Consider the following 25388-nt stretch of genomic DNA (forward strand, 5'->3'; position numbering starts at 1 on the left):
CAGAGGTCTGAAACTCTGTCAGGCAAAGATGACAAAGAGGAGCGAATTCCAGTGAACCACACTATGTCTAGAAAAAAAAGTGTAATTTTAACCCCCTCCCATCCGCGCTACAGCCTATATACGGCTGCAGCGCGGACTCGAATTTTTGGGAGGCCGTTTTTAAACGGCCTCCAGTGACACGCCCCCCCCCCCCCGCGCTCATCGGGGAGAATCTGTGTCGGCCGTGTCCCTTGGACACAGCCGATTACAGATCATGGTGAATGGCCAATCACAGCGGCCATTCACCACGTGATCAAGCCGTCCAATGAGAGATGATCTCATATGTAAACATATGAGATCATCTCTCATCGCCGGCGCTCCTTCCTCACACAGACACTGCAGTGTGAGGAAGGAGGGGGAGCCGACAGCCGCTGGGGACACAGACAAATGTAATCAGGGCACTGATCACCAGTGCCCTGATTACTGAAGGTAAAAAAACCACACACATTGCCCCCCCATCAGTGCCCGCCATCAGTGCCCCCATCAATGCCCACAATCAGTGCCCATAGTGCTGCCAGTCAGTGCCCATCAGTGCCTGCTCATCTAGGCACTGATGAGCACTGACTGGCAGCACTATGGGCACTAAGTGTGGGCACTGATGGTGCTGCCCATCAGTGCTCATCAGTGCCGCCCATCAGTGCTCATCAGTGCCACCCGTCAGTGTCCATCAGTGCCATCCGCCAGTGCCCATCAGTGCCGCCTCTCAGTGCCCATCAGTGCCGCCCGTCAGTGCCACCTCTCAGTGCCCAGCAGTGCCACCTCTCAGTGCCCAGCAGTGCCGCCTATCAGTGCCGCCTATCAATGCCGCCTATCAGTGCTCATCAGTGCGGCATATTAGTACCTCCTCATCAGTGCCCATCAGTGCCCATAAGTGCAGCCTATCAGTGCCCATCAGTGCCGCCTCATCAGCGCACATCAGTGAGGGAGAAAATTTTATTTTCAAAATTTACTCGCAGAAAATAAGAAACTTTTTTTTTTTTTTTTTTTTTTCAAAATTTTCTGTATTTTTCTTTTTTTTTGTAAAAAAATAAAAAACCCAGAGATGATTAAATACCACCAAAAGAAAGCTCTGTTTGTGTGAAAAAAATGATAAAAATTTCATATGGGTACAGTGTAGCATGACCGCGCAATTGTCATTCAAAGTGTGACAGCGCTGAAAGCTGAAAATTGGCCTGGATGGGAAGGGTGTTTAAGTGCACGGTAGGCAAGTGGTTAAAAGCAAAAAGTTGTTAAAAATTACAAAAATAATGCAATTGTTTGTTTGGTTCATGAATTAGAATGGTGTAGTGCAATGAGTGTTGATAAGCATAATATACAAATAATCATAATAATATTATAAGCATAATATACAAATACCGGTAATTAGTAACTGCTACCTCTGAGTTACGGAGCACCTGCACTGTATTTATAAATCTAATGCTGGAAAGAAGGGGTATGGAGAAGCCTAATACATCTTCAAAATAAATATAGAGAAAGTTTCAGGATATAAATAGGGGAGTTGCCAGTGCCGGAGGAAGAGGGTTGTTCTAGCTAGGAAACTGACTTTCTTGGTGGTCAAATTTGCTAGCTAGTTTATAGCAGGCTTTTTCAACCGGGTGCCTTTGTAAAATGTAATCAGAAATTGTAAACAAGCCAGCAGGTGGATGAAGCCTGCCTTTTTAGTTACACAAAGCCACAGGGTTTCATTCTTGTTTGACCCTCCTTTGCCCCTCTCCCTCCGCACTGGGGTGACATTAGTTAACTGATGGAGCGGAAAAAAAGGGAGAAGAGAAACATTGGAATACTAGTCAGTTCCAGTGTGCAAATGTGTATTTGCTTTGGGGGAAAAAAAATCACCTCTAACGTTGGATGTTCTGCATGTGGATGTTGCTGCATTACGTAAAACTATCGGTACAGTTTTTTTACATTTTAGAATGGGGTGCCTCCAGACTGTCCATAATTTTTAAAGGGTGCCTTGACTGAAAAAAGGTTGAGAAACACTGGTTTAGAGGCACATTGCAAGAGAATAAACAATAGTTTATGCAAAGGGAAAAAACACTTCAAATAATTTTAGATGCGTAATATTTTTTGTGCTTTTCCCTGTAATTTTTTTGTTTGGTGATGTTCTTTTTATTTAAAATCTAAAAACTTCCTTTAGCATTATCATGCTTTACTTTCATGTATGGCTTTTTTCCATGTGGATTGCAGTTTCAGGTTTTTCTGTATGGTGTTTTTCTCTCTTGTCCTTTCATGTTGTCAGACCGGTCTATTCATGTGTAACTTTTCACTTTCATTCTTGTGTTTATTAGTCTGCTGCCAGAGAGTGTGAACAAATCCTTCCAGGAGATGAGATAATTAAAGTGAATGATCAGGTTGTGGTAAGTTCAATAAAGAGTATCTTATAAATTTGTTGCCGATCAGAACTGGTGCATGGAACACCAATGTCCAAAAAAGAGATTTGAAGAGGGGGACCCCAGTGAACATTTCACTATTGTATACATTTCACGATTATAAATTACAGAAATCTAAAACATTCTGCTGCAAAGGTGACAGATGCATAACCAAGCTGCGTTTTCCTTCAATAGATTTATAATTATTTTTTTTGGATATGATAAATATCTAACTGTTAAGGTTAACAGGCATACTTTGCAGAGAAGTGGATGAGAAAGAGAACTATATGACAGGAAGGCAAACATTGAATATCTGCTAAATATCTCTTTTTTTACTATCTCAACCTTAGCATGCTTATAATTAAAAGTGAGATCAATATCATGGTTATTTTGAGAAAGAACAAGGATGCAAAAGCTACTGTTATATTTGGGGAGGAGTGTTTCCTAATTAAAAAAGTAAAGCTGGAAATGTAAAAAGATTATGTAGATACATGTATGCAGATCCATGAAAATGTCAACTGTGCAGAGGAGAAATATACAAATCCTGCTGATATCTTGTAGTCTCCTTTCTACATACATTCACCCTAGCAATGGCTCCGTAGGATTTCTCCAGATTGGTTTCCTGATGGTAGCAACAGTGGAAGTATATGAATAAGGTAATCCCTTGCAGGAACACCAGGAATTGTTTTTAAGAGCTGCAAATTAAAAAATAAAATAAAAAAATGATATCCTATTCAAATGTTAAAGACCAAATGGAATTGTGATTGGACTTGAATACTCTAAGTCAGGGCTCAAAATTTAAAGTCCTGAGCTACTAGCCAGGCCTTAAGGGTTACTCGCCACCAGTTGCCCCACCCAACTCCTACCATGCCCCGCCCCTAATTCCGCCCCTAAACACGCCCTCATAAATTATCTCATAAAATTACACTGTTAAATGTTTTTGCATTAATGCAGAAGTTACAAAAATAACTATTAATAACAACGTTTTCAGTGCCCATCAGTGCAGCCTAATCAGTGCCCATCAAGGGTCTGGAACCCCCAAATCACCATCCTAGTACCCCCCCCCCCCAAATTTCACCTCCTAGAACAAATCCTACCTGTCAAATCCTCCCCCATCAAAATTTTCCCCCTAGCACAAAAAACCCCATTATTCCTACTGGCACAACCCCCCCCCCCCCCAATACCCCTTTTTAACAGCCCCAAGACTTCCTGTTCTGGCACAAATCCATCCCCCACCCCATTCCAATAATCTCTATAAGGACGATCCCCAAATCCCCACTCCTGGCACAAATCCTCACCCCCCCCCCCAGCACGAATCACTCCTCCTATCACCCTCCCCCCCCCCCAATTCCCCTGCTAGAAGAAATCTTATATTGTAGAATCATCTTCTCCCCACCCCTCCTAGTACAAATACTTTTTGGGGGATTGTCCCTGGGGGGGGGGGAGGGGGGTTGGAATAAGAGAATTTGTAGCATGAGGGGTGGGGAGAAGATGATTACTTCTAGGTGGGATCAATATGGGAGGGGGGGGGGGTTGTGCTAAGAGGGGGGGACTGTGCTGAGATGAGGGGGTTGTGCTAGGAGGGGGGGGGGGAATTGTGCTGAGATGGGGGTTTGTGCTAGGAGGGGGGGGGGAACTGTGCTGAGATGGGGGGATTGTGCTGAGATGGGGGGATTGTGCTGAGATGGGGGGGGTTGTGCTAGGAGGGGGGGGGGCTGTGCTGAGATGGGGGATTGTGCTAGGAGGGGGAGGGACTGTGCTGAGATAGGGGGGTTGTGCTAGGAGAGGGGGGATTGTGCTGAGATGGGGGGGGGGGACTGTGCTGAGATAAGGGGGTTTTGCTAGGAGGGGGGATTGTGCTGAGATGGGGGGGTTGTGCTAGGAGGGAGGATTGTGCTGAGATGGGGGGGTTGTGCTAGGAGGGAGGATTGTGCTGAGATGGGGGGTTGTGCTAGGAGGGTGGGGGGGATTGTGCTGGGATGGGGGGATTGTGCTGGGATGGGGGGGGGTTGTGCTGGGATGGGGGGGGGTTGTGCTGGGATGGGGGGGTTGTGCTAGGAGGGAGGGGGGGATTGTGCTAGCAGGGGGGGTTGTGCTAGGAGGGAGGGGGGGATTGTGCGGAGATGGGAATTTGGGAGGTGACAGGATAAGATTTGTACCCCAGTGCAGTTCTCCCTTTCCTCCAGCATGCAGACCTCGGATACAGCTCGGCACATCGCTCTGTGATCCTCCTCTTCATATGTCGGAGCGGAGGAGAAGCCTATTCCTATTCCTAAAGCTTTGCACGGACAGCTGGCGGGAGAGATGCGGCTGCAGAAGCAGAAGGGGAAGAAGATTGCAGCTCAGGAATGACACTGGATGTCAGATCAGGACTATACAGAGTTTGTTACCCGCCCCCTTTCCACATTGCTTGCTTTGACTCTGTATAGTCCGGATCTGACATCCAGTGTCCTTCCTGAGCCGCAATCTTCTTCCCCTTCTGCAGCCGCATCTCTCCCGCCAGCTGTCCATGCAAAGCATTAGGAACTAATTGTCTTCTCACCGCTCCACCTCCACTCTGACTCTTTAAGGGGAGAAGTCCCGATCTGACAGGAGTGTGTGAAGCCCGGCGAAGAGAGAGAGAGAGAGCACATCCCGCTCTCTCCTGTCACAGAAACACTCCTGGCAGTGCCCCCTCCACCTCCCATGACACAGACGCCCAGGGCAGCCATCCATCCCACCCTCCCTTGTACCGGCTCTGGGTGAGATGATCAGCTTGAACCCCTCCATCAGTACTGCTGGATAATGTCGGAGCGGCGGATCATGCCGCTCAGCTTTAATTGTAATTGCCGGGCGCTCGCCGACATACACAGTCCCGCCTCCTAGCCCGGCTTCTTTAATAGACGTCACACATCCTGGTTGGCCAGGTGTTCTGTCTATCAAAGAAGCCGGGCTAGGAGACGGAACTGTGTATGTCGGCGAGCGCCCGGCAATTACAATTAAAGCCGAGGGGATGATCCGCCGCTCCGACATTATCCAATCCTTCGGCGGCTTTCCTCTCCTCTCTTCCCCTGACAGTAGCTCGCCCTACATAATTTTCCACTCGCAAAATGCGAGTAGGCGAGTGGAAAATTTGAAGGCTGCTCCAAGTTACTATTTTTTTTACTTTGTAATATAAAAAAGTAACCACTAAATACTATATAGGAGAAACACTGATCTGAGATAGTTACTATGTATTACAACTTTACTCTTTGCCCTTACACAAAGAAAATCTATCTTTGGACATACTGAATGTGGGATGTCATTGCAATCTTCCTTTCGAAAATGCTATTTACCTGTATGCATATCGTGAGTTCTTGTATTACCTACTGAATGTTTGTTCCTGGTCAGTATCACCTACTGAATGTTTGCTTGTTCCTGGTCAGTGATTAAGGAAGTGTTGAATCCAGAGACAAAAATGGATTCTTTATGATTGTTAATGATTGACCTTCTCTTTACATATGTGTTGGTTGTTACCTGGAACAGGCCAAACACGATCATACTTTTTATAGTAAGTTATATTGAATGAGCCTCTAACCACTGATTCAGCTGTGAATTTTTTTTAAAGAGGAGTTCCGCCTGGGGAAACAAAAATACTGTAGCTGCTGACTTTTAATATATAGACATGCCCGCGATGTCGGCACCCCAGCCAATTTTCAGATCAGCTGTCAGGTGCTGACGCTGCCATTTGTCATAAAGGAAACCTGCTGTGAAGCCCTTCGGCTTTACAGCCGGTTCCCTGCTGCGCATGTACGAAACACTGCGCTTTCAATTGTCCCAGTGGCAGGGGACGCAGGAGGGGGGCAGAACTTCAGGGGGACTGTGCCGTGGCACTGTCTCCCAGAAGTGGGGAAGGGTACCTGTCAAAAACAGGTACCCGTTCCCCCTCCCCCCCCCCCCCTGCCAAATGTGTAATCGGAGGGGGGAGGAAGCAGATCAGTGGAAGTTCCACTTTTGGGTGTAACTCGGCTTTAAAGTGTTTGTCCTAGCATTGCCCAAATTTACCCCCAAATCTCATCCTCTAGATTAGAACATGTTTCAGCATTCATTTGAAAAAAACGCTTTTATTACTCTATGTGATATCACCCGGCTTCTAAAATGTATGGAACGCTTCTTGTAGCTCAGTTCCTAATGAAGTAGGCATGTCCCTAAAACTACATCTTGCAGGAGCCCTTTTCATACCCAGTTTGCAGGCAGTCTCTTGGGAGTCAAAGCAGCAGCAGGGGATGGCAGGGGATAGATGGAGTTTTCTAGTCTGTACAAGCAGTCATTTTTAAAATTCCTTTAAGTGGTGACAGTCACAATATGACAGCTAAGACATGTTTTCTTTTATTGTTACTTTTGTAGAATTAAGCTAGACCTTTTTTTTTTTTTTTTCTCGTTCAATACATTTTTTTATAAAGAAAATGTTTTCAAAACAAAATGGGACATTTGTGTCTGCAATTTTTTTGCGATAATGATTATAAATTGACACATCAAGTGCCACTGGAAGGTCCAACTCCTGGCACAATAACCTTTTAGGGTTAAAAATCTTCACCTTCTGTTGACTAAAAGAGTCTCCCTTCATGCAGACTTCCTTCTATATCTGGCATATCTGCTTGTTTATGGGCCAGGACTAGTATAGCTCCCACTGTACGGAAGTATGTTGTGCTGCAAATCATGTTTTAGCCCCTTTTTTGCAGGATATTCAGAAAATGCATTCCAGTCTTAATTTTATGAATGGATTAGTGACTTCTGGGCCATTGCCTGCAGAGACTGTCTGAGTCCTTATCAGATGAGCTTACCCTTGTGACGTCAGTCTGCAGCTATTATTCCCAAGTTCGAGACCATTCTGGTGCTTTGATGTAGTGCACACCACATTAAAACTAGAGGATCACATTGTTTCTTCTATAAGTGCTGTTTTCAGTTTTGGATCATATAGGAATGCAAAAGCAGCGAAGTATTTCTCTTTCCATCTGCTTTTCTGTTTTTCTGTATGAAGAATGAAGGCATTCTGGTAAGTTGTTGGTCCCCTTTAGTGATTGATGGCCTTGTATCTATTTGGTGCAGATTTTGTTGAAAAGTTGTCCACCTCTCACTGATCTGGCCTCAGCTGCGCTGAAAAGCACACTTGTGGATATTAATACGTGCCAAGCGCCATTAATCCCTTGTACTGAAAAGTTCCTAGCCTAGTATCCTAGCGCACTCGGTGACATAGAGAGAGACAGACACGTGCTATATCACCGTCAATGTCCATAGTAGCAGTCCTGCTTAAGGCAGCACTGTTTATTTTATAGTCAGAGAACAAAAGGAGTTTACAGGGGTGGTGGCGTCAACCTAACTAATCAGACATGTATACTTTCAAAAGTACAATAGGAAAGGGGAGTGTATGTTTATGGAAAAACCCGACCGTGTGCACGAGATTCCAACTGTCAAGTGAAAGCGAAACTGCCAACTATCTTGGATTCTCATGGACTCGGCATGCACTCCTGTCATAACCTGTTAGAGTAAATCCTATATAATATAGCTCATAAAAACCATATCTGATAGTGATCATGCTACTGTTCCAGTGAATGAGACTTTAGCTGCAAAGGACAATAGCAGCAGTATTTCAATCATGCGGATCAAGCATAAGAGAAAGCTACCAGTCCTTAATCCTGGCAAAAGGGCAGATATTATCAAAACCATAAGAATTCCACATCACAAACTTATCTCCCTCAGTGAATACTGGGGCCCCGGCTGGCTGATATACATTTGTGCGGTGGAGTTCGCCTTGCACTGCCGTAGATCCAGACCCGCACCGCCGATAGGGCTACAAGTAGCATGCAGTCTCCATTTGATTGAAGGTTTCCACAACTACATGTCTTTCCTCAAAGCGAGTTAAAGCCATATTCGCTGTGCATAGTGATTACAGGTAAACCGACACTGGGAGACATAATGGCGATTTAAATAAAACCCTTCCTGAAAAATGTCCACACAAATACTAATAAAATTTCCACAACCGTTTGCCAGTGTCCAGTCTTCCTGTAGGCTGCAACATTTAACCCAAAAGTTAAGACTTCAAGTGTCCCCCAATGGCCTCCATAAAGATTTTACTAGGAGTACAAAAATCCAATTTTTTCAACACATGTACAATATGTATTTTATAATCACTGAAAACACTAACATTTTTTAATTTGGGTGTTTTTTTTTTTTTACCTGATTTTGTGATTTAATACTCTTCATATATTTACCTAGGTTGGATGGACTCATAAAAATCTTGTGCGCAAACTCCAGGAGAAATTAAACTTCGTGACTCTTATTTTAAAGAAAGTTTCAGTCTCCCCTGCAAAATCATCTGTTTCATCAAACAAGAACAAAACACATGAAGCAAGTCCATCATCCTTGATGGATAGTTTCCCATTTTCTTCACATGCAAGTCATGTTCCTGCTTCACCTAATGTGCGTGGTCGTGACCTCTTCTTGAAACCAAATAGTGCTCCAGTATCACCACTGAAACACAAAAACCTTTTGGCAACACAAAGTGCACCTGCTTTTGAGACAGAGAACAAACTGACAAGCATAAAATCTGATAGTGGAGCTCCACAACATCTGGAACAAGTCTCTTATGCTGGAAACATTTCAGGAGTGGGTCAGAATAGGCCAAGCAGGCTAACTTCACAGGGGCATCATACTTGGTCCTGCCCAGGTGCTTCATCAAAGCCTCTTACGTCAGACGTTTTTCTTTTTCGTCCTCCAACCTCCTCTGAACTACCTGCCCAACCAGAGATGTCTTTCTCAAAAATATATGCAAAAACACTCACTCCTTTGGAACAGTGTTCTTCAGAAATGGAGCCCAAAAATATAAAGGTTCGTTAATTTACATCTTTGCATATCCCTAATATTATTATTATTATTATTTTTTTTTTTTTCTTCTTTGCTTCCCTGTAATAATTATGTTGGCTCTACTTTACTTAGTGGGATTGGACATATGCTGTCACAATTAATTGTTTATTTATCACTTTAACAAACATATTGTACTTTCCATCTATGTGCAGTGGTTTTGCACAGAGCAGCCCCTGTCCTCCTTTTCTTGGGTCCCCCGCTGGGACTCTGGGCTCCTTCCCTCGGCTGAGTTCCCCCATAACTAGCCCCTTGCTATGGAGGAACATGTGTGTGCTCACTCCCGAGCCCTGCCCGGTGTGTCCATTGACCCGCTGAACTGGACTTAGCCCCATCCTGCCTTGCCAACCCCCCCTCCCTCCTCACTGGCTATTATTGGCTCCTGCTACTGTGTCTTAGCCAGTGAGGAGGGAGAGAACTAGGAGGGTTGCTGCTCCCCTGCACATCACTTGATCGAGATGGGGCTCAGGTATTAGGGGAAGTCGCACAGGGGGTTTTCTACCTTCATGCCTCGAATACATAAATCTTCAGCATTTAGAACCACTGTGGTTCTACATAATGCATTTTTGCAAGAAATATTCCAGAAACATTACAAAGTAAGGCACTTTATTCACATTTTTTCATACAAGCTTTAGCCTGCTTTCACACACATGGGGTGCAGGAAACACTGCGATTCCTGCGCATTTCCCACACCACATTGCAATCGCACTGTTTGTGATCAACTGCAGGTGTCAATAAAAAAATTAACGACACCCAAAAGGTTCTTTTTAATGTGGCTGCCCACACAGGATTGCATGGTACAAAACGACCAGTTGTCTGGCTCCAAAAAAAGGTTCCTGCACTTTTTTGTTGTGATATGGTGCGAGTTGAAATGAAAACAGAAAATAGTGCAGCGCTTAAAATGATGACAATAATGATAATAAAAATGCAAATAAAAAGTCCATAGTAGTCCATATAAAAAGAGGATATCACAGTGAAGATGCCTTTAGTGTGAGAAAGGAGTAAATCAAACACCAATTCGGTGAAACCTTCCACCAGTGAATAATACTGCCTCTCATCTCCAGTCCTCGACCACTAGGGGTCATCAGGCAAATACAAGCAGGGATTGCTGATACAATTCCTCTAACAAAATCCTGAACTTCCACTTTTGACCACTAGGGGTCATCAGCAAGGCAAGTAAAGAAATAACCTATATCCTCCACACAGATCCTGGGTTTAATGTGGACGAGTCATCATGAAGGGAAAAGGAGAAAACGATCTAAGTGCTCTCTGTCTCCCTTGTAAACTTTATTAGATAAGATAAAAGCAAATTACAAGCAAAACACTGACTCAGTGCTTAATGCAGGCATAATTCAGGCAAATGGTGTGATTTGAGTCCATTCAAAGTTAACTGGTTCAAATCGCACCACACTGAATCGCATGTGAATTGCACAGGAATGCAGTGCAGTTCCTGTGCGATTCACATGTGACTTATAGTGTGAAAAGGAGCTAAAAGAGAGGTACTCTCAAAGCAGAGCGAACACACTGGCTTACACAAATTAAAAAACAAGTACTACAGTTAAAGTAGAAGTATAGCCTAACTGTCAAAATATTTGCAGGGAAGCTTTTATTGCAGAAGACGGTCTCTGCCATACAAATTCTCATCCCTGCCATACAAATTCTCATCTGCCTTCCAGCTACTCTTCTAAGGCTAGATTCACATTGCAGTGATACGTTTTTTTTTTATTTGACTTTCAGTGCAATTTACGTAATGCTACATGGATGCAGCTTTGATAATGTTTGTAGTCTATAGCAGTTTTTCTCAACTCCGGTCCTCAGGGCCCACTAACAGGCCAGATTTTAAGTATTACCTTGGGGAGATGCAGACTAGAGTACTGCAATCACTGAGCAGCAAATTATATCACCTGGGATGTATTTCAGTTATCTTGCAAACCTGGCCTGTTAGTGGGCCCTGAGGACCGGAGTTGAGAAACACTTGTCTATGGGGCCAAAATTGCACTGGAATCGCACCAATGTAGTACAGAAACCTTTTTCCGAAATTGCTCCATGCTGAGTCATATTGATGTGACTGGACACCATTGAAAATTATACGATTTCCATTGTCGTGATTCTCTGTGACTCAAGTAACATCTGAAATGTCACTAGTGAGGCCTAATATACACTGAACTGCACATGCAAAGCTTCGTGTTTTACTTACTACATTCTTTAGTGCCGGTATCCATTAACTCATCCCATGCCAGCCATTCAGAATCGCCAAAGATGCCAAACTCAGAGTAAGGTAAGAGGAAGATGTCAGAGGTAGCAAGGGACCTTGTGGATGCTGCATCACTGCAGGGGAGGCAAGTACATTGGACTTTTGTTCTGATTTAACAAAGCAATCAGAACCCTTGTATATCAATACTACTTCTACCTGATGTAGAACATATCTTAAAAGCTTGTAAAGTAAAATAAACCATACCAATAAGAAAACATTTAAAGCAGAAATAAACCCTTGTATCCATTACAGCCATGGAAGCTGCCATCTAAGCCTTTGATCTGCAGGTGCAATGCACATGTGATCAGTTATGATACCCATTATTTGTTGGCTTGGCTGATTGGGTGAGAGTACAAGAAATTGTGACGTATGGTATTCACGGCATGTCAATATAACTGTTTTGAGAAACAAGGGCAGATTTAAAAAAGCGTCTAAATCTACTGCTTCTCTGAATAGTTATTCACGTGCAAGCTATCAGGTCCATAGCTTTGCTAAACGCTCCTAAGACAAATCTGATAGTATATTTATTTTACAAGTACAGCCCTGGTTATTTCAATAGTTAACAGAACTGATATGATACTGTATATACTGTAATTGGTGGTTTTATTTTTTGTAGCATACCTCACGACCAAGAAGTGAGTCCGATTCTACCTCACCACTTGTGAACAGGTGCAGTAAGAAACAACTAGACCTATAGTTTTTATTTTTTTTGTATTAATAGAATTTTTCACACTCAAGACTTTTATTCTTTCTGTGTTGTAGTCAGCTCGAACCACCTTCTGCCACTATGAGGCCCTCCATATCTGAAAGTAGTCTATCAAAGAAAGCAGTTGCTGAAGTTCCTCAGCAAAGCGGGAGACTAGAGGGTGAGAATTAGTCTATTTTTTGAACAAAATAATCTGAATATTGGTATCTTACTGTGTATAGTCATAGTTCTATACTGTTTATAGTCATTGGAAACTTGTGGGCTATTGGTGGTGTTGGTAGTGATTTTAAGTATCTATAAGCTTTGTGTATTTCTTTGATATAGCAGAATGACAATACTCCACCTAAAAGTTTTTCTAATTGAATTAAATGAATTTGATATACTGCTGGGCTTGTACTGCTTTGTGTGACCCCAGCACAATGCATACGTAAAGACCCGGCAGAGTTATCTTGCTTGATTTAGTCTCGTAAGATTTTGCAAAGGTGAGTGATTAGCGTTTCTAGTTTTCCCTGAATGACTGGATCAGAGTTGCATATATTTTTATTCTCTGTATTTCAGCTTCCTCCCAAGGTTCACAGGAGAAAGCAAAAAGCTCCAATACTGAGAAAAAGCTACAACCTTCAGACACGGACAAGCACTCCCATTTTAATAAAGAGGTACTTTTGAATAGTCCTGCATACATTTTATTACACACTTTAAAGAGGAGCTCCAGTCGCTTGTGAAAAAAAGAAATGGCTACAAAAACTGTAGGTGCTAACTTGTAAAAACAGCCACTCGCCTCTCCTATGATCCAGCGATTTGCTCACCCCAGCCGATTTTCACCTGCTGTCTTCTTTCCTCGGTGCCGCCATCTTGACTATGGGCACCCAGCTGTGACAGCTTGCAGCTTCATAGCAGGGTGCCCACTGCGCATGTGTGAGCAGCGCTGCGCATCGTAAATGGTCAAGCAGTCTTCTGGGACCTGTCACGTGTCCTTGAAGACTGCAGGGAGGGAGGAAGGAGAACTTCCACTTCCGATCGTCTAGGGGGTCTGAGTGGAAATGGGAGTGGGCACCTGTCAAAATTGTGTCCCTGCTCCTCAAAAGTACCAATTCTTCAAGAGGAGCCGGGGACGAGTCCCATTATGGGTGTAAACAATTGGCAGGCAGACTAACTTGCCTAAACTCCTTACCTGGGGCAATGGTCCCTACACCCAAAAGTGCTCAAGTACTTGTCACTAGTGGGAGAAGCCCAGCTATGCCCCTGGATCTTGATGAAGGTCATCCTGGAGATCGTCATCGCTCCAAACTGGCCTAGGCGGATGTAGTCCTTCGACCTGATCAGACTCCTGGCAGAGACATTCTGTGGGCTTATCCTGATCTCCTACCCAATGGACCAAGATACTACCCTGCTTCACTGTATATAGCTTTAACGACATGGCTGTTGATGCTCAAGTCTTAAAACAGAGGCCTCTCTGAATCAGTGATTGCCACACTTATAAGGAAATCTACCTTTTGTAAGGTCATTGCACATGAAAAGCTTACTTCTGTGTGCGAGGAAAGAAAATATCACTTGCCCCCGCATCCCCTCCTGGAAATACTTTGTGGGAATTCAAGTCTGGATCATCAATAGGTCTTTCAGACCATAAATGGACAAATCTACCCTTTTAATCTTTTTCCAAAGACTGTTAGGCCCCCATTCATTAGTGTCAGGGAATGCCTGAACTATTAAGTCAGCTAAATCGATTGTTTAATCGACTAACTTGACCTGTTAACCTGCTGCAATCGAATTACCAGGTGAATTTTGTCTAAAGTTATGCCAATACAGCAAAATAAATTGACCACATTTTGGGTTGTTGGGGTATCTAATGTGGTAGCAAATCCGAAAGTTTAAAATAATTGCACACAGAAAAATCCATAATAATAATAAGAAAACTATAGTTACCCTTTAAAATGGCCATTGGCCAGGCTCTTCTAAGATAGCTGTCAACTTATAGGTGAAGTTTGCCTTCCCAAGATGGGGTCTAGGTCGGTTAAAGCTATGTGCCCTGGCTTCAGTGAGGTGTGTGATCTAGATGAGGCAGTCTGATGATGTCCTTCAGATGATGTTACCTCCTAGATTATGGACGTGTGTGTCCCCCCCCCCCCCCCCATCTACCTGACTTGCTATTTTATCTAGTTGCAAACGATAAACTAATACAAGTTTTGATAAGCCTGACCCAGAAGGTGTAACCTTCTCTCTTATTTGTGGGGCAGTAGAATCATCAACCCTGTGTTTACCTACTCATTCTCTCCTTTGACCACTGGGTGGCACTCCAGGACTAGAAATGTCTATTTTAGTTTTCCAGGGGAAGCGGATCTTCTATATAAAACCTCATCCTTTTACAAGTGCATCTAAAAAATTGTAATCTCTTTAAAATGTTTATTTTATTAATTCAATTCAAAAAGTAAAACTCAGATTATATAGATTTATTACACAGAGTGAAATATTTCAAGAATTTCTTTCTTTTAATTTTGATGAATATGGCTTACAGCTAGTTAAAACCCAGAATTCAGTGTCTTAGAAAATGTGAATATTGTGAAAGTATAATATTGTAGACTCATGGTGTCATACTCTAGTTACCTCAAAACGCATGTAAAGGTTTCCTGAGCCTTTAAATGGTCTCTATCTGGTTCAGTAGGTTACACAATCATGGGGAAGACTGCTGACTTGACAGTTATCCAGTTATCCAGAAGACAGTCATTGACAACCTCCACAAGAAGGTTAAGTCACAAAAATGCATTGTTAAAGAAGCTGGCTATTCAGAGTGTTGTATCCAAGCATATTAATGGAAAGTTGAGTGGAAGGAAAAAGTGTGGTAGAAAAAGGTGCAGAAGCAACAGGGATAACTGCAGCCTTGAGAGGATTGTGAAGCAAAGGCCATTCAAGAATTTGGGGGAGATTCACAAAGAGTGGACTACGGCTGGTGTCAGTGCTTCAACAGCCACCACACACAGATGTATGCAGGACTTGGGCTACAACTGTTGCATTTCTTGTGTCAAGCCGCTTCTGAAACAGACACAACCTCAGAAGTGTCTTACCTGGGCTAAGGAGAAAAAGGGCTAGACTGTTGTTCAGTGGTCCAAATTCCTATTTTCGGATTTTTGGATTAAAGTAAATGTTGCATTTCATTTGGAAATCAAGGTCCCAGAGTCTAAAGATAGTGTAGAGGCACAGAATCCAAGTTGCATGAGGTCCAGTGTGAAGTTTCCACAATCTGTGATGATTTGGGGAGCCATGTCATCTGCTTGTGTTGGTCCACTGTGTTTTATCAAGTCCAAAATCAGGGCAGCCCTCCACCAGGAAATTCTAGAGCACTTCATGCTTCCCTCTACTAAACAGCTTTATGGAGATGCTGATTTCATTTCCCAGCAGGACTTGGCACCTGCCCACACTGCCAAAAGTACCAATAACTGGTTTAATAATCCTGGTATCACTGTGCTTGATTGGCCAGCAAACTCGCCTGACCTAAACCCCACAGAGAATCTTTGGGGTATTGTCAATAGGAAGATGAGACACCAGATCCAACAATGCAGATGAGCTGAAGGCCGATATCAAAGCAACCGGGCCTTCCCTAACACCTCAGCAGTGCCACAGGCTATGCCATGCCGCATTGATGCAGTAATTCATGCAAAAGGAGCCCAGACTAAGTGCATACTATATGGTACTTGGAAATACTTTTTCAGTAAGCCAACATTTCTGTATTAAACTTTTTTTTTTTTTTTTTTTTAATTGCCTTATGTAATCTACTTTTCTGAGATACTAAATTTTGTGTTTTCACTAGCTGTAAGCCATAATCTTTAAAATTTAAAATAAAGAAATACTTGAAATACTGTGTGTAATGAATCTATATAGGATATGAGTTTCACCTTTTGAATTTGAAACCTATGATATTATGACTGAACCCCTTTTAGATAATATGATATTTTGTGTCCTAAACACGTCTTATCTTATATTGTGATATTTATGCAAACAGTGATGTTCCTTTTTGGACCTTTTTACCCAAAACTAAATGAGCTTCAACAATGTCAATAGATTCATCATATCCGAGGATGAACTGCAGATCTTCCTTACTGTAGAGGTGGCAATCATATATAAGCATAATATTCATGATTGACTCTTGTGTGTATTGATATACATCAAAAAGTGTCCACATTTTCCAAGTTAACATTTGTTCTACTTTTCTCGATGTTTTGAGTTTTCATATTGACTTTTGGTTAAAGTTCTATAGAAACCTTTCAGCCTTAGGTGCAATTGCCAGCTTTGTACGCATTGTTCATTTGTCCTGCTCGTTTGTACATTAGTAGGAAAGTCTGTATATCTCCTCCTAGGATGTTGGCCTGCGTTTGCTAGGTCCCAGGTTTGTCAAACCGATATCACTTTCAGGATAAGATTTTCTCCCTTGATTCAGGTGCGTGGATAACAGAAACCCCATAGTCCAGAAAATGTGTTCTGTAAGCAAGCTTGTTTGGAGACCAAATTGATTTGGTTCAAAGTGTTTCTGGTGGGCACCAGGACCCGAAGATGACCTTGTATTTTGAGGCTTATTTAAAATCTGGTTTCAAATTAGAGAAATTTATAAAATAAATATATATATATTTTTTTTTTCAGAAAACCTCTGACATTAGTCAAGACGTTTGTACAGGGTGTCTTTTCATGTGATCCCCTTCTACAACCTCCTGTTTTCCTGTGGGATTAGAATTTGGTTCTGTTGGCACTTTAAAGACCACCTTTAGAACAAATCAGGGACATTTCCCTTTTCCCTCTCACTGACGAGGTTGTGTTCCTTGTTACAAATCACCTCTGCTTGGCATTTGTCTGAACTGACAGCCATGTCCTGTAAAGAACCCTTTTTGGTCCTACATAACAATAAGGGGTTACTGAGGCCTAAAGCTCACTTCCTAAGGTGGTTTTGGCCTTTTGCTGTTTGGCTCAAGCACATCAGAAGGATATTTTGCCTCATTGCATGGATGAAGTTTGTTCTGTGCTTCCATTGGAAAGGCTGACCATTTTTGTCTTTCCTTATGGTTCCTGTGAAGGGGAACTAGCTTCTCATTGCACCATTTTTAGGTGGTTCAAATGGTTTACACATAAGCTTATGGTCTTAGGCATAGGGTTCCACCTTTTCCTGTCAAGGCACACTCTGCTACAGGAGTGCCTCCTGGGTTTTTCTGCATCAGGCAACTTTTTCCTAGATTTGAAAGACTATTTTGTTGCTGTTGCCCACCCCTTAGTTGGATTACCTTTTGGATGTCCCAATTGTCCCTGAATAACCGAATCCTATGTAACTTTAAAGTATAACTAAGTCTTCCTCTTTTCTCTGTTCTTCCTCCCTCTCCCTAGTTGATTCATACTGAGATACGAACATTCCTGTATTAATAATCTCAATAGTTATAAACTTGTTATACTGCAATTTTCCGCATTATATCATATGTTGTAACGGCTGCACCTGCATATTATTGTTCACCTTTCTTAAACCAAATAAAAATATTTTCAAAAAATAAAGTATAACGAAGGACAAAACCTTTTTTTTTTTTTTTTTTTTTTTTTGTCTTGTTTTGGATAGAGTAGAGATGGATTTGAACACCTGCCAGTTTTTATTACGGTCTGTTCCCCTGTTAGGGAGATTTACCCTCTCTATTTGTCCTGTTTACAATTATCAGTGAAAATAAAAAAGGAACAAATTTTGGGTTGTCCTTCAGAAATGTCATAGAAGGTAAATCTTCCAATGGGGGCGCTAGTTCTGGTGACCTGGGGGTCCCCAGCAAATTCCCTTCATTTGCAGGGATTTCCTCTATCTTCCTGCTTGGCTATGGGACAGTAAGTGAAGTCAAATCTCCTCAATGGGACACAGATGGCCAAAAAAATTCTGACGAGGTTAAAACCCTAATTTCCTCTATCCAAAATGGAAAAAAAGAAAAAAAACGTTTTACCTGTAGTTCTACTTCAATGAACAAAAAAGGAATATAAGATTTTAACTGCTTCCTGCCCTCCCTATAGCCAAAAGACAGCTGTAGTGTAGCTCTCCAGTTCTCTCAGGCGCGATCTGTGACCACTGTGTCCTTTGGACACAGCTGATCACAGTTCGCAGTAAAGGGCCAGTCACATTAGCCCTGTGCCACGTCATCAGCTGTGTCCAATCACCGCTGGTCATGTGAACAGCTTTGCTGGTTATCAGCATTTCTTTCCTTACACGCTGTATGTGTAAGAAAAAGGAGTTCGATAACGGCCAAGGCTGACAGGGCACAGTGAGTACATTGTCTACACTGATAATCAGGGACTTGATCATCGGCACCCTGATTATCTATGCATATCAGTGAAAGAAAAATTACATTGTTTCTGTTACAAAATTTTACAAATAAGAAAACCTTCTTTTATCGTGTTTTTGGGTTGTTTAGCAAAAAATAAAAACCCAGTTGTGATTACCACCAAAAGAAAGCTCTATTTGGGTAGAATAAATGAAAACCATTTCATTTTGGGTACAGTGTTTCATGACTGCCAGTTGTCATTCAAAGTTTAATCGTGCCAAAATCTGAAAATCAGCCTGGGAAGGAAGGTATTGAAGTGGTGAATACCATTAAAATATAATTTTTTCCTGGAGTTTATTAAGGAACACCCCTCTGTTCTGCTTTATCAAAAATGAAGCATGATGTGAGTGGGAGGGGTTATACCTGGCTGGCCAATGTCGTGTTTTTTTTTTTTTGTTAACCAGTGTCCAGTTTCTTCTGAAGATGGCAGTATCCCCATCCCATTTGCTCTGAATAACTGAATTCTATGTCACTTAGGACTCGGTTACACTTGCTTCAAAACCTGGCATTAGACACGCTTTTTTAAAGCACTCTAAATGATAATCAAAGCCCCTGAGACTAAATAAAATGGTTTGCGTACAATCCTGTTAACACGTTGTGTTTGCTTCAAAATTATACCCCATGTCGCTTTAGAGGGTCTTCAAAGCCTCCATAGAAGTCTATGACAAAGCTTGTTGGAAGCACCTGCAACTTTTGAGAGGCTTTTATTTAGCTTTAGCTTCGCTTTATTTTGGAGGTATTGCAGGTGTAAGGTACACACACACACACCTGCCAAGCTTCATTAAAGCTTTAAAAAGCAGCACCCAATCATCACAAAAGCATTGCAGAAGCATCAAAAACACATAGAAAAAGCATCTTGAAGCTGTAGGGGCTTTATTGGGTGTTGAAGCCAAAGCAAGTATAAATGAGCCAAAAAACTGATTATTGGCAAGTACAAAAATGCATTTTTTTTTTTTTTGTTTAGCCTTGAAGTTGATAAAGAACAAATGTGCAAAAGACCATACCTACCCATTTAGGCTTGTCTCACACTTGTGTGGGTTTAGGAATCGCATCTGCAGCCCAAACACGCGAGGCTGCCATTCATTCTCAATAGCAACCCCACACATCTAAACATGCAGTGCGTTTGTGGGAAATTGCATGGTGCAAAAAGCACCACACGATTCCCCTGTGGCTCTAGTTTTAAAGTGCAGGGATTTTTTCCTGTGCTTTCCACAGGTACAGCAGCCTATTAAGGCCTAAAAAAGGGTACCCAAGCATGCAGGAAACCCCAGGCGCGACCACAGCCTCCACCGGCATCCGTCTACTGGCTGGCTAACGAAGGCGATAGCCCGCGGCCCAAGGGGCGACCGCACGCACGGGCATAAAATTACCACCTAGAATGCAAGCACACCCGAGAGCAAGTTTTATCATGTTTTAGAAAGAAAAGGGAGCACTAAGAGGGAATCAGAAGTGGAGAGGTACAAGAATAAAATAAGAAAGCAACTAGAGAAGAAGTATTTGGGCTTTTTCCAGGTGTTTATTTGGGCTTTTTCCAGGTGTTTATTTGGGCTTTTTTCGGGTGTTTATTTGGGCTTTTTTCTGCCTTTTTCTCCCAGGCATTTTTTCTGTTTTTTTTTTCAGGTGTTTTTTGCAGGTGTTTGGAGGCAGGCATTGACATATAACAAAAACGCTTGTAGTCTGCCAAAAAAGAAGCTCATGTGCTTTTTTTGAGCTTCAGGCGACAAAACGCTCATATGTCAACAGGGGCCATTGAAATGAATGGGATTTTGCTTGTTGGGCATTTTGAGACTTCAGTGATGAGCGTCTTACGAGGTAAAATACGCTCAGGTGTGAACAGGGCCTTATTGTTGAGAGCATAGTGTTCCTCCTTTTTTTTTTTTTTTTTTTCCTCCTTTTTTGTGTCATCCAATAGGCTTTTTTCAGATGCTGTTATATTATGCTTGCAGTGTGTGTGTGTGTGTGTGTGTGTGTGTGTGTACTGAAATGTGATCTGCCCTATCCTATTGGTAAATTATTTTGTACATGGTGTCCAAATCTTAATTTTTTTTCTTATCACTGTATTTCAGACATCTGATCGGTCTCCTCGAAATCAGAAAGGTAAATATATGATTTTAAGTTTTGCTTGTGATGGGTTTCTACAGTCTGAAGCATTTTGTGGAATAATTTTGATATCTTCTGACATGCAGCATCTTGCAATGCAAACAGAAATCCTTGTAAGAGATGTGGCAGACAACCTTTGATTCCTGACATCCCTCTTTGTCACCTGCCAATCAGTTATTTGAGATAGCAAAGGGTACTGGAGGTGCTTGACTATAGTTGGATGTTCTGTCCTTAGAAACGTAGTGCTTTTAAAAGGTAAACTACACTGAAGCCTGAAATAGGTTTGGCCTATTCTAAAGCTCATTCTATTGAGGCTACATGGCATAAGGCCACCAACTTCATTTTTCCATTTTTGCAGAGAATCCATTTTGAAGGTTTAGTATGTGTTGATATAGGAACAATTTTGTTTGAATTCTCTTTCTTTAAAGCTGAAGTTTAGATATGTATATTTATGTACAGTTACATTGGTACAGCTTGGCACATTGGTACAGCATGTGTCATACCAGGCCAATTCCCTGAGGAAGCTGGAAATCACTATAGTAGGCGTTGCTACCACAGTGATTGCCACTAGTTTCCAGGTCCCACACCAGACAGCTGTCCTATTTGGTGAGCACAGGTCACCTGCTTAACACGTGTCCCATTCAAAAAACACTTTGCATTTTCTCAGTGAATGCAAAGAATGCTGATTGGACGGAGTGAAGATCATGATGTTATTTCCCCCACCTCTTCACCTTGTGCAGTTAGAATTCCTGCATTCACTGAGAAAATGCAGTGTTTTCTGAGTGTCACCCATGCTGAGCAGGTGACCTCCTGTGTTCACTTAGGGCAACTGCTTGGTACGAGACACAGTGGTGTAGTGGTGCCTACTACAGTGATATTTTTTTTTTCAGCTTTTGCGGGAATTGTCAGGTATGACACTTGCATAAATGCGGCGATACAGCAATCTACATAAACTTCAAATTTAAAAGAAAAAGGCATTAAAAAAATATATAGGCTGCAATTTGTTAATCTTGTTTGAAACATTGGATGCTAGTTTCCTGGCGGTCTCCAGCTTTGGTGGTTTCTGAGTCAGTGACTTAAAACGTATATCCTTATTTGCATACTTGTTAAGAAACCATGACTCAGGAAGCATGGAACCCAGATAATCCTGATTTATCTTTCAAAGATGTCATCAAATGTAGTTTATATATTTCATAAGGTTTTCCATTCAAATATTCCTCCTACATTGTCTGTAAGTCGTCTTTCTCTATCGTCTATCGACAGACGCAGCCTCCTCTCCATGAGTTGAGTGGGTTTATGTTCCTCCCATCAGAAGAAGTCTAGGCAGTAAAATTTGAATACACACGCCCAGGGGGCTGTCCCTCTAGGCATAAACCCCCACTGCACAATCCAACACATCCGTTTGTTTCTGCCTAGAGAAGGAGTAGGACCTAGGTTTCCTGCTGGGACTCCGGTCTCAGTTTTTTTAAGAATATTTTCTTTTATTTATCTTTACTAACTTGCTAGCTAGTGTTCAGGGAAGAATTTTCCTGGCGATCTACAAGCAACGATGCCGACTGGGTCTCCGCAATGGATAATCTAGATCCTTATGGTCCCCCCAGTCTGGCCTATGAGTGTGAGCAGGTTATAGTTCTGACCTAGGCCTAGCCACAATGGTGCCCCCTGGTCCAGAGGGGGGGCGAGCCTGCGAGCGAATGTCTCGCCAAGATGCATCGACCTGGAACGCCCTGAGTCGCAGCATACCCATCGGCTGGCAGCACCCCCACTTTGGGTGGGAGGCAGTCTGCCCGGAGCGGAGCCCACCCGGTCCATGGTATGTTGAGGAAATGTGCCCCCTTGCCCCTGCTGGCCTTGGGGGGGGGGGGATGTGGGCCCGCCCCTGGGGATTTGTGCCTCCCAAGAGATACCCCCTGGTCTGCCCTGTACCCGGTCTGTGTGTCCTTCCCTCTCCCTGCGGGAGCTGTGTGTGTGTCTGGTGTGCTCTGGCGCTACGGGGGGGGGGGGGTGACATGGTACCTTGGGCTTGCTGGTCCCTGTTGTGGTTCCTGAGACCTTCATGTGTTGGTCCCTAGCCGCATGGAGCGCTGTGGGCCCTGCCATCTTAGATGTGGGCAATGAGATTTTTTTTCCCCATAGACTTGTATGGGGCAGCCATTTTCCCTGCAGATTCCTATTATTTTCTATGGGCGTCTGTAGCGGAGTAGCAGTATGATCCACGATCCACTGGTAGTCAGGCACAGCATACAATAATCCTGGTAGCGTATAATATTCCCAACCCTCCAATAACCAGCAGACACATAGCTTGGAGGTCAAAACTAGACTGCCTTGTTTATTGAAAAACACAGGGATTTACACTCAGCCAAAAACCCCTCCCTCTTCGAGACATTCCACACACAAAACTGAACATCCCATAATACCTTACTCTGCCAAACAATAGGACAATAGGAAGCAGGTATTTAACAATAACAAACCCCCACCCCACACATCTCCTGAGGGACACTGCTCAGACATATGATAGTCCCAAGTAAAAGAGATCTCACTCTCTCCACATAAATGAACACTCCAAACACTTGGTTCTTAAAGGTATACACATGCAATGAACCTAATGCATATACGAAGGACAATATCCAGTGGCTGTGTTTGCCACAGCGTCCATCTTTGTGTAGCCCTGGTGCTATAATCTGCAGTGTTTCCCTATTGGGCGACATCCCTTCCTGTGTGGTAATTTCCTGCTGCAGTGCAGAGGTCACTTCCTGCTTTTCTCTGCATGCTGTGGTAGATTCAGGAGGAAGTGTCTGAGGTGGTAATGTATTGGGGGTCTCTGCAGGCATATCCTTACAATTTCTGCTATCAGTTTGGTTTAAAGGGGTTCCCTGCAGACCGCTGCTATCAGTAGTAGATACCGCGATCGCCGCTTTTAAAGCAACAGTACTCCGTTTTTTGCGTTTTGCACTATGGAGTCCCAAACTGGAAAATCACCCTCAGACTCACACTGTGTGACTCCCGAACAGTCCGGATCGCAGTCGCTGGCCTCGATTTCAGCTGCCCTGGAAAGCCTTGTGACAAAAGTTGATTTAGTCATGAAAAAGGTTGATAGCCGAAAACGGCCGCTGCCTTCTCCTTCTATGGAGGTGTCCTCTAATTCAGAGGCTGATAGGGTGGCGTCCAGGGTGATCCCAACAGAGGGGTAGTTGTCCTCTCGTTCAGATGGTGAAGAGGACCTGTCGTCTTCAGCTGCAACTTGCCTTAGTGGAAGCCCTGATTATTTTAGTGCAGGATACTTTAAAATAGGGTGAAGAGCCCACGCCAGCAGGGATGCGGTTTGCTTTTGGCTCCCAAAAGTCTCAGAAATCTGGCAAGGTTTTCCCTTGTCCCGACACCTTTCACGATATTGTGAATGACCAATGGTGTCGCGTTAAGCACGTGTTAGTGGTGCCTAAACACTTTAAACGTCGGTATCCTTTTGCTGAAAAGGTCTCCAACCGTTGGACGGTGCCACCTAAAGTGGACCATCCTGTTTCCAGATTGAACAAATCTACCCTTGTGCTGGTGAAGGATTCCCCAGTTTTTACGGATCAAGTGGACAGGCGGGTGGAATCCTTTTCCCGCCATCTTCATGTGCTGGGGGGTTCCATTTTGAAACCGTTTTTTGTGTCTGTTTTGGTTTCACAGATGGTGACGGAATGGATTAGGGGGTGGCAGGAGTCTTTGGACCCTGAGACTGTTCCTCCGGAACAGCTGGAACTGTTGGACCAGGTGATCCAGGCTCTGGTGTTCCTGTGTGATGCGTCTATGGATGCGGCTCCCCTGGTGGGCATTGTTTTAAGATGCATGGTTTGGTTGAAGAACTGGTCGGCTGACCAAGCTTCTAAAAAGGCCTTAGCTGATCTCCCTTTTCTGGTAGACAGGTTATTTGGCAACTCATTGGATGAGTTGATCAAGGGACTGACTGGCGGGAAGAGTACTCTTCTTCCTCAATCTTCCAAGGGTAATGCACCCCATCCTAAGCGGGGTCCTTCGTTTTTCTGCTCACAAATGTTTTTTTCGTGCCTCCGGGGCGCAAGAAAAAGGTAATCCGTTCAGAACTTCTAGAGGTGCTAAAAAGGCCTGTGGCAAGACCAAGGCTGGTCGGTCTGGTGCGGCAGACAACTCCTCTTCAGCATGAAGGAGCGCCCTCACCCAGCTTAGGGGTGGGGGGGACATCTGCGCTTCTTTCAGGAACCCTGGACTTCCTTCATTCAGGACAATTGGGTACGCAAACTGGTTTGTTCGGAGTACAAGATTGAATTCCGGTCCCGGCCAGGGAACAGGTTCTTTCAGTCAAATCTTCACCTGTCTCTGGAGCTTTTGAAGGATCTGTGGAAGGCTGTGCGAGATCTCCTGGCTCAAGGGGTGATTTTGCCGCTTCCCCAACAGGAACACAATCGAGGTTTCTATTCAAACCTGTTCACTGTGCCCAGAAAGGAGGGCAAAGTGCGTTCAATCCGGGACCTCAAGGCTCTCAACCACATTGTGCAGGTGCAGAAGTTTCGAAGTTGGAGTCCATTCGGTCGGTGGTAGCATCTTGGAATCGGGGAGATTTTATGGCTTCCATCGATCTCAAAGATGCGTATCTCCATGTCCCCATATTCTAGGGACACCAGTGATTCTTCCGCTTTGCGGTGGAAGAGGAGCACTTTCAATTTCTCAGAAGTTGCAAGGGGCGGTCAGGTTGC

The 25388-nt window shown here is 43.4% G+C and overlaps 1 protein-coding gene across 1 annotated transcript in view; it reads left to right on the forward strand.

Moving 5' to 3' along the window:
* CNKSR1 (connector enhancer of kinase suppressor of Ras 1) overlaps positions 1-25388 on the forward strand; it is a 108732-nt gene that overhangs the window by 46112 nt on the left and 37232 nt on the right. Inside the window, exons 8-13 of the mRNA XM_082247305.1 lie at positions 2328-2396; positions 8643-9254; positions 12158-12210; positions 12304-12407; positions 12818-12882; positions 20640-20670. Coding sequence (XP_082103431.1) covers positions 2328-2396; positions 8643-9254; positions 12158-12210; positions 12304-12407; positions 12818-12882; positions 20640-20670 — 934 coding nt within the window. The remainder of the gene's footprint in view (positions 1-2327; positions 2397-8642; positions 9255-12157; positions 12211-12303; positions 12408-12817; positions 12883-20639; positions 20671-25388) is intronic.

This window comes from Pelophylax lessonae (genome assembly GCF_965119305.1).
Source record: "Pelophylax lessonae genome assembly, chromosome: 2".
NCBI classification, from domain to species: Eukaryota; Metazoa; Chordata; class Amphibia; order Anura; family Ranidae; genus Pelophylax; species Pelophylax lessonae.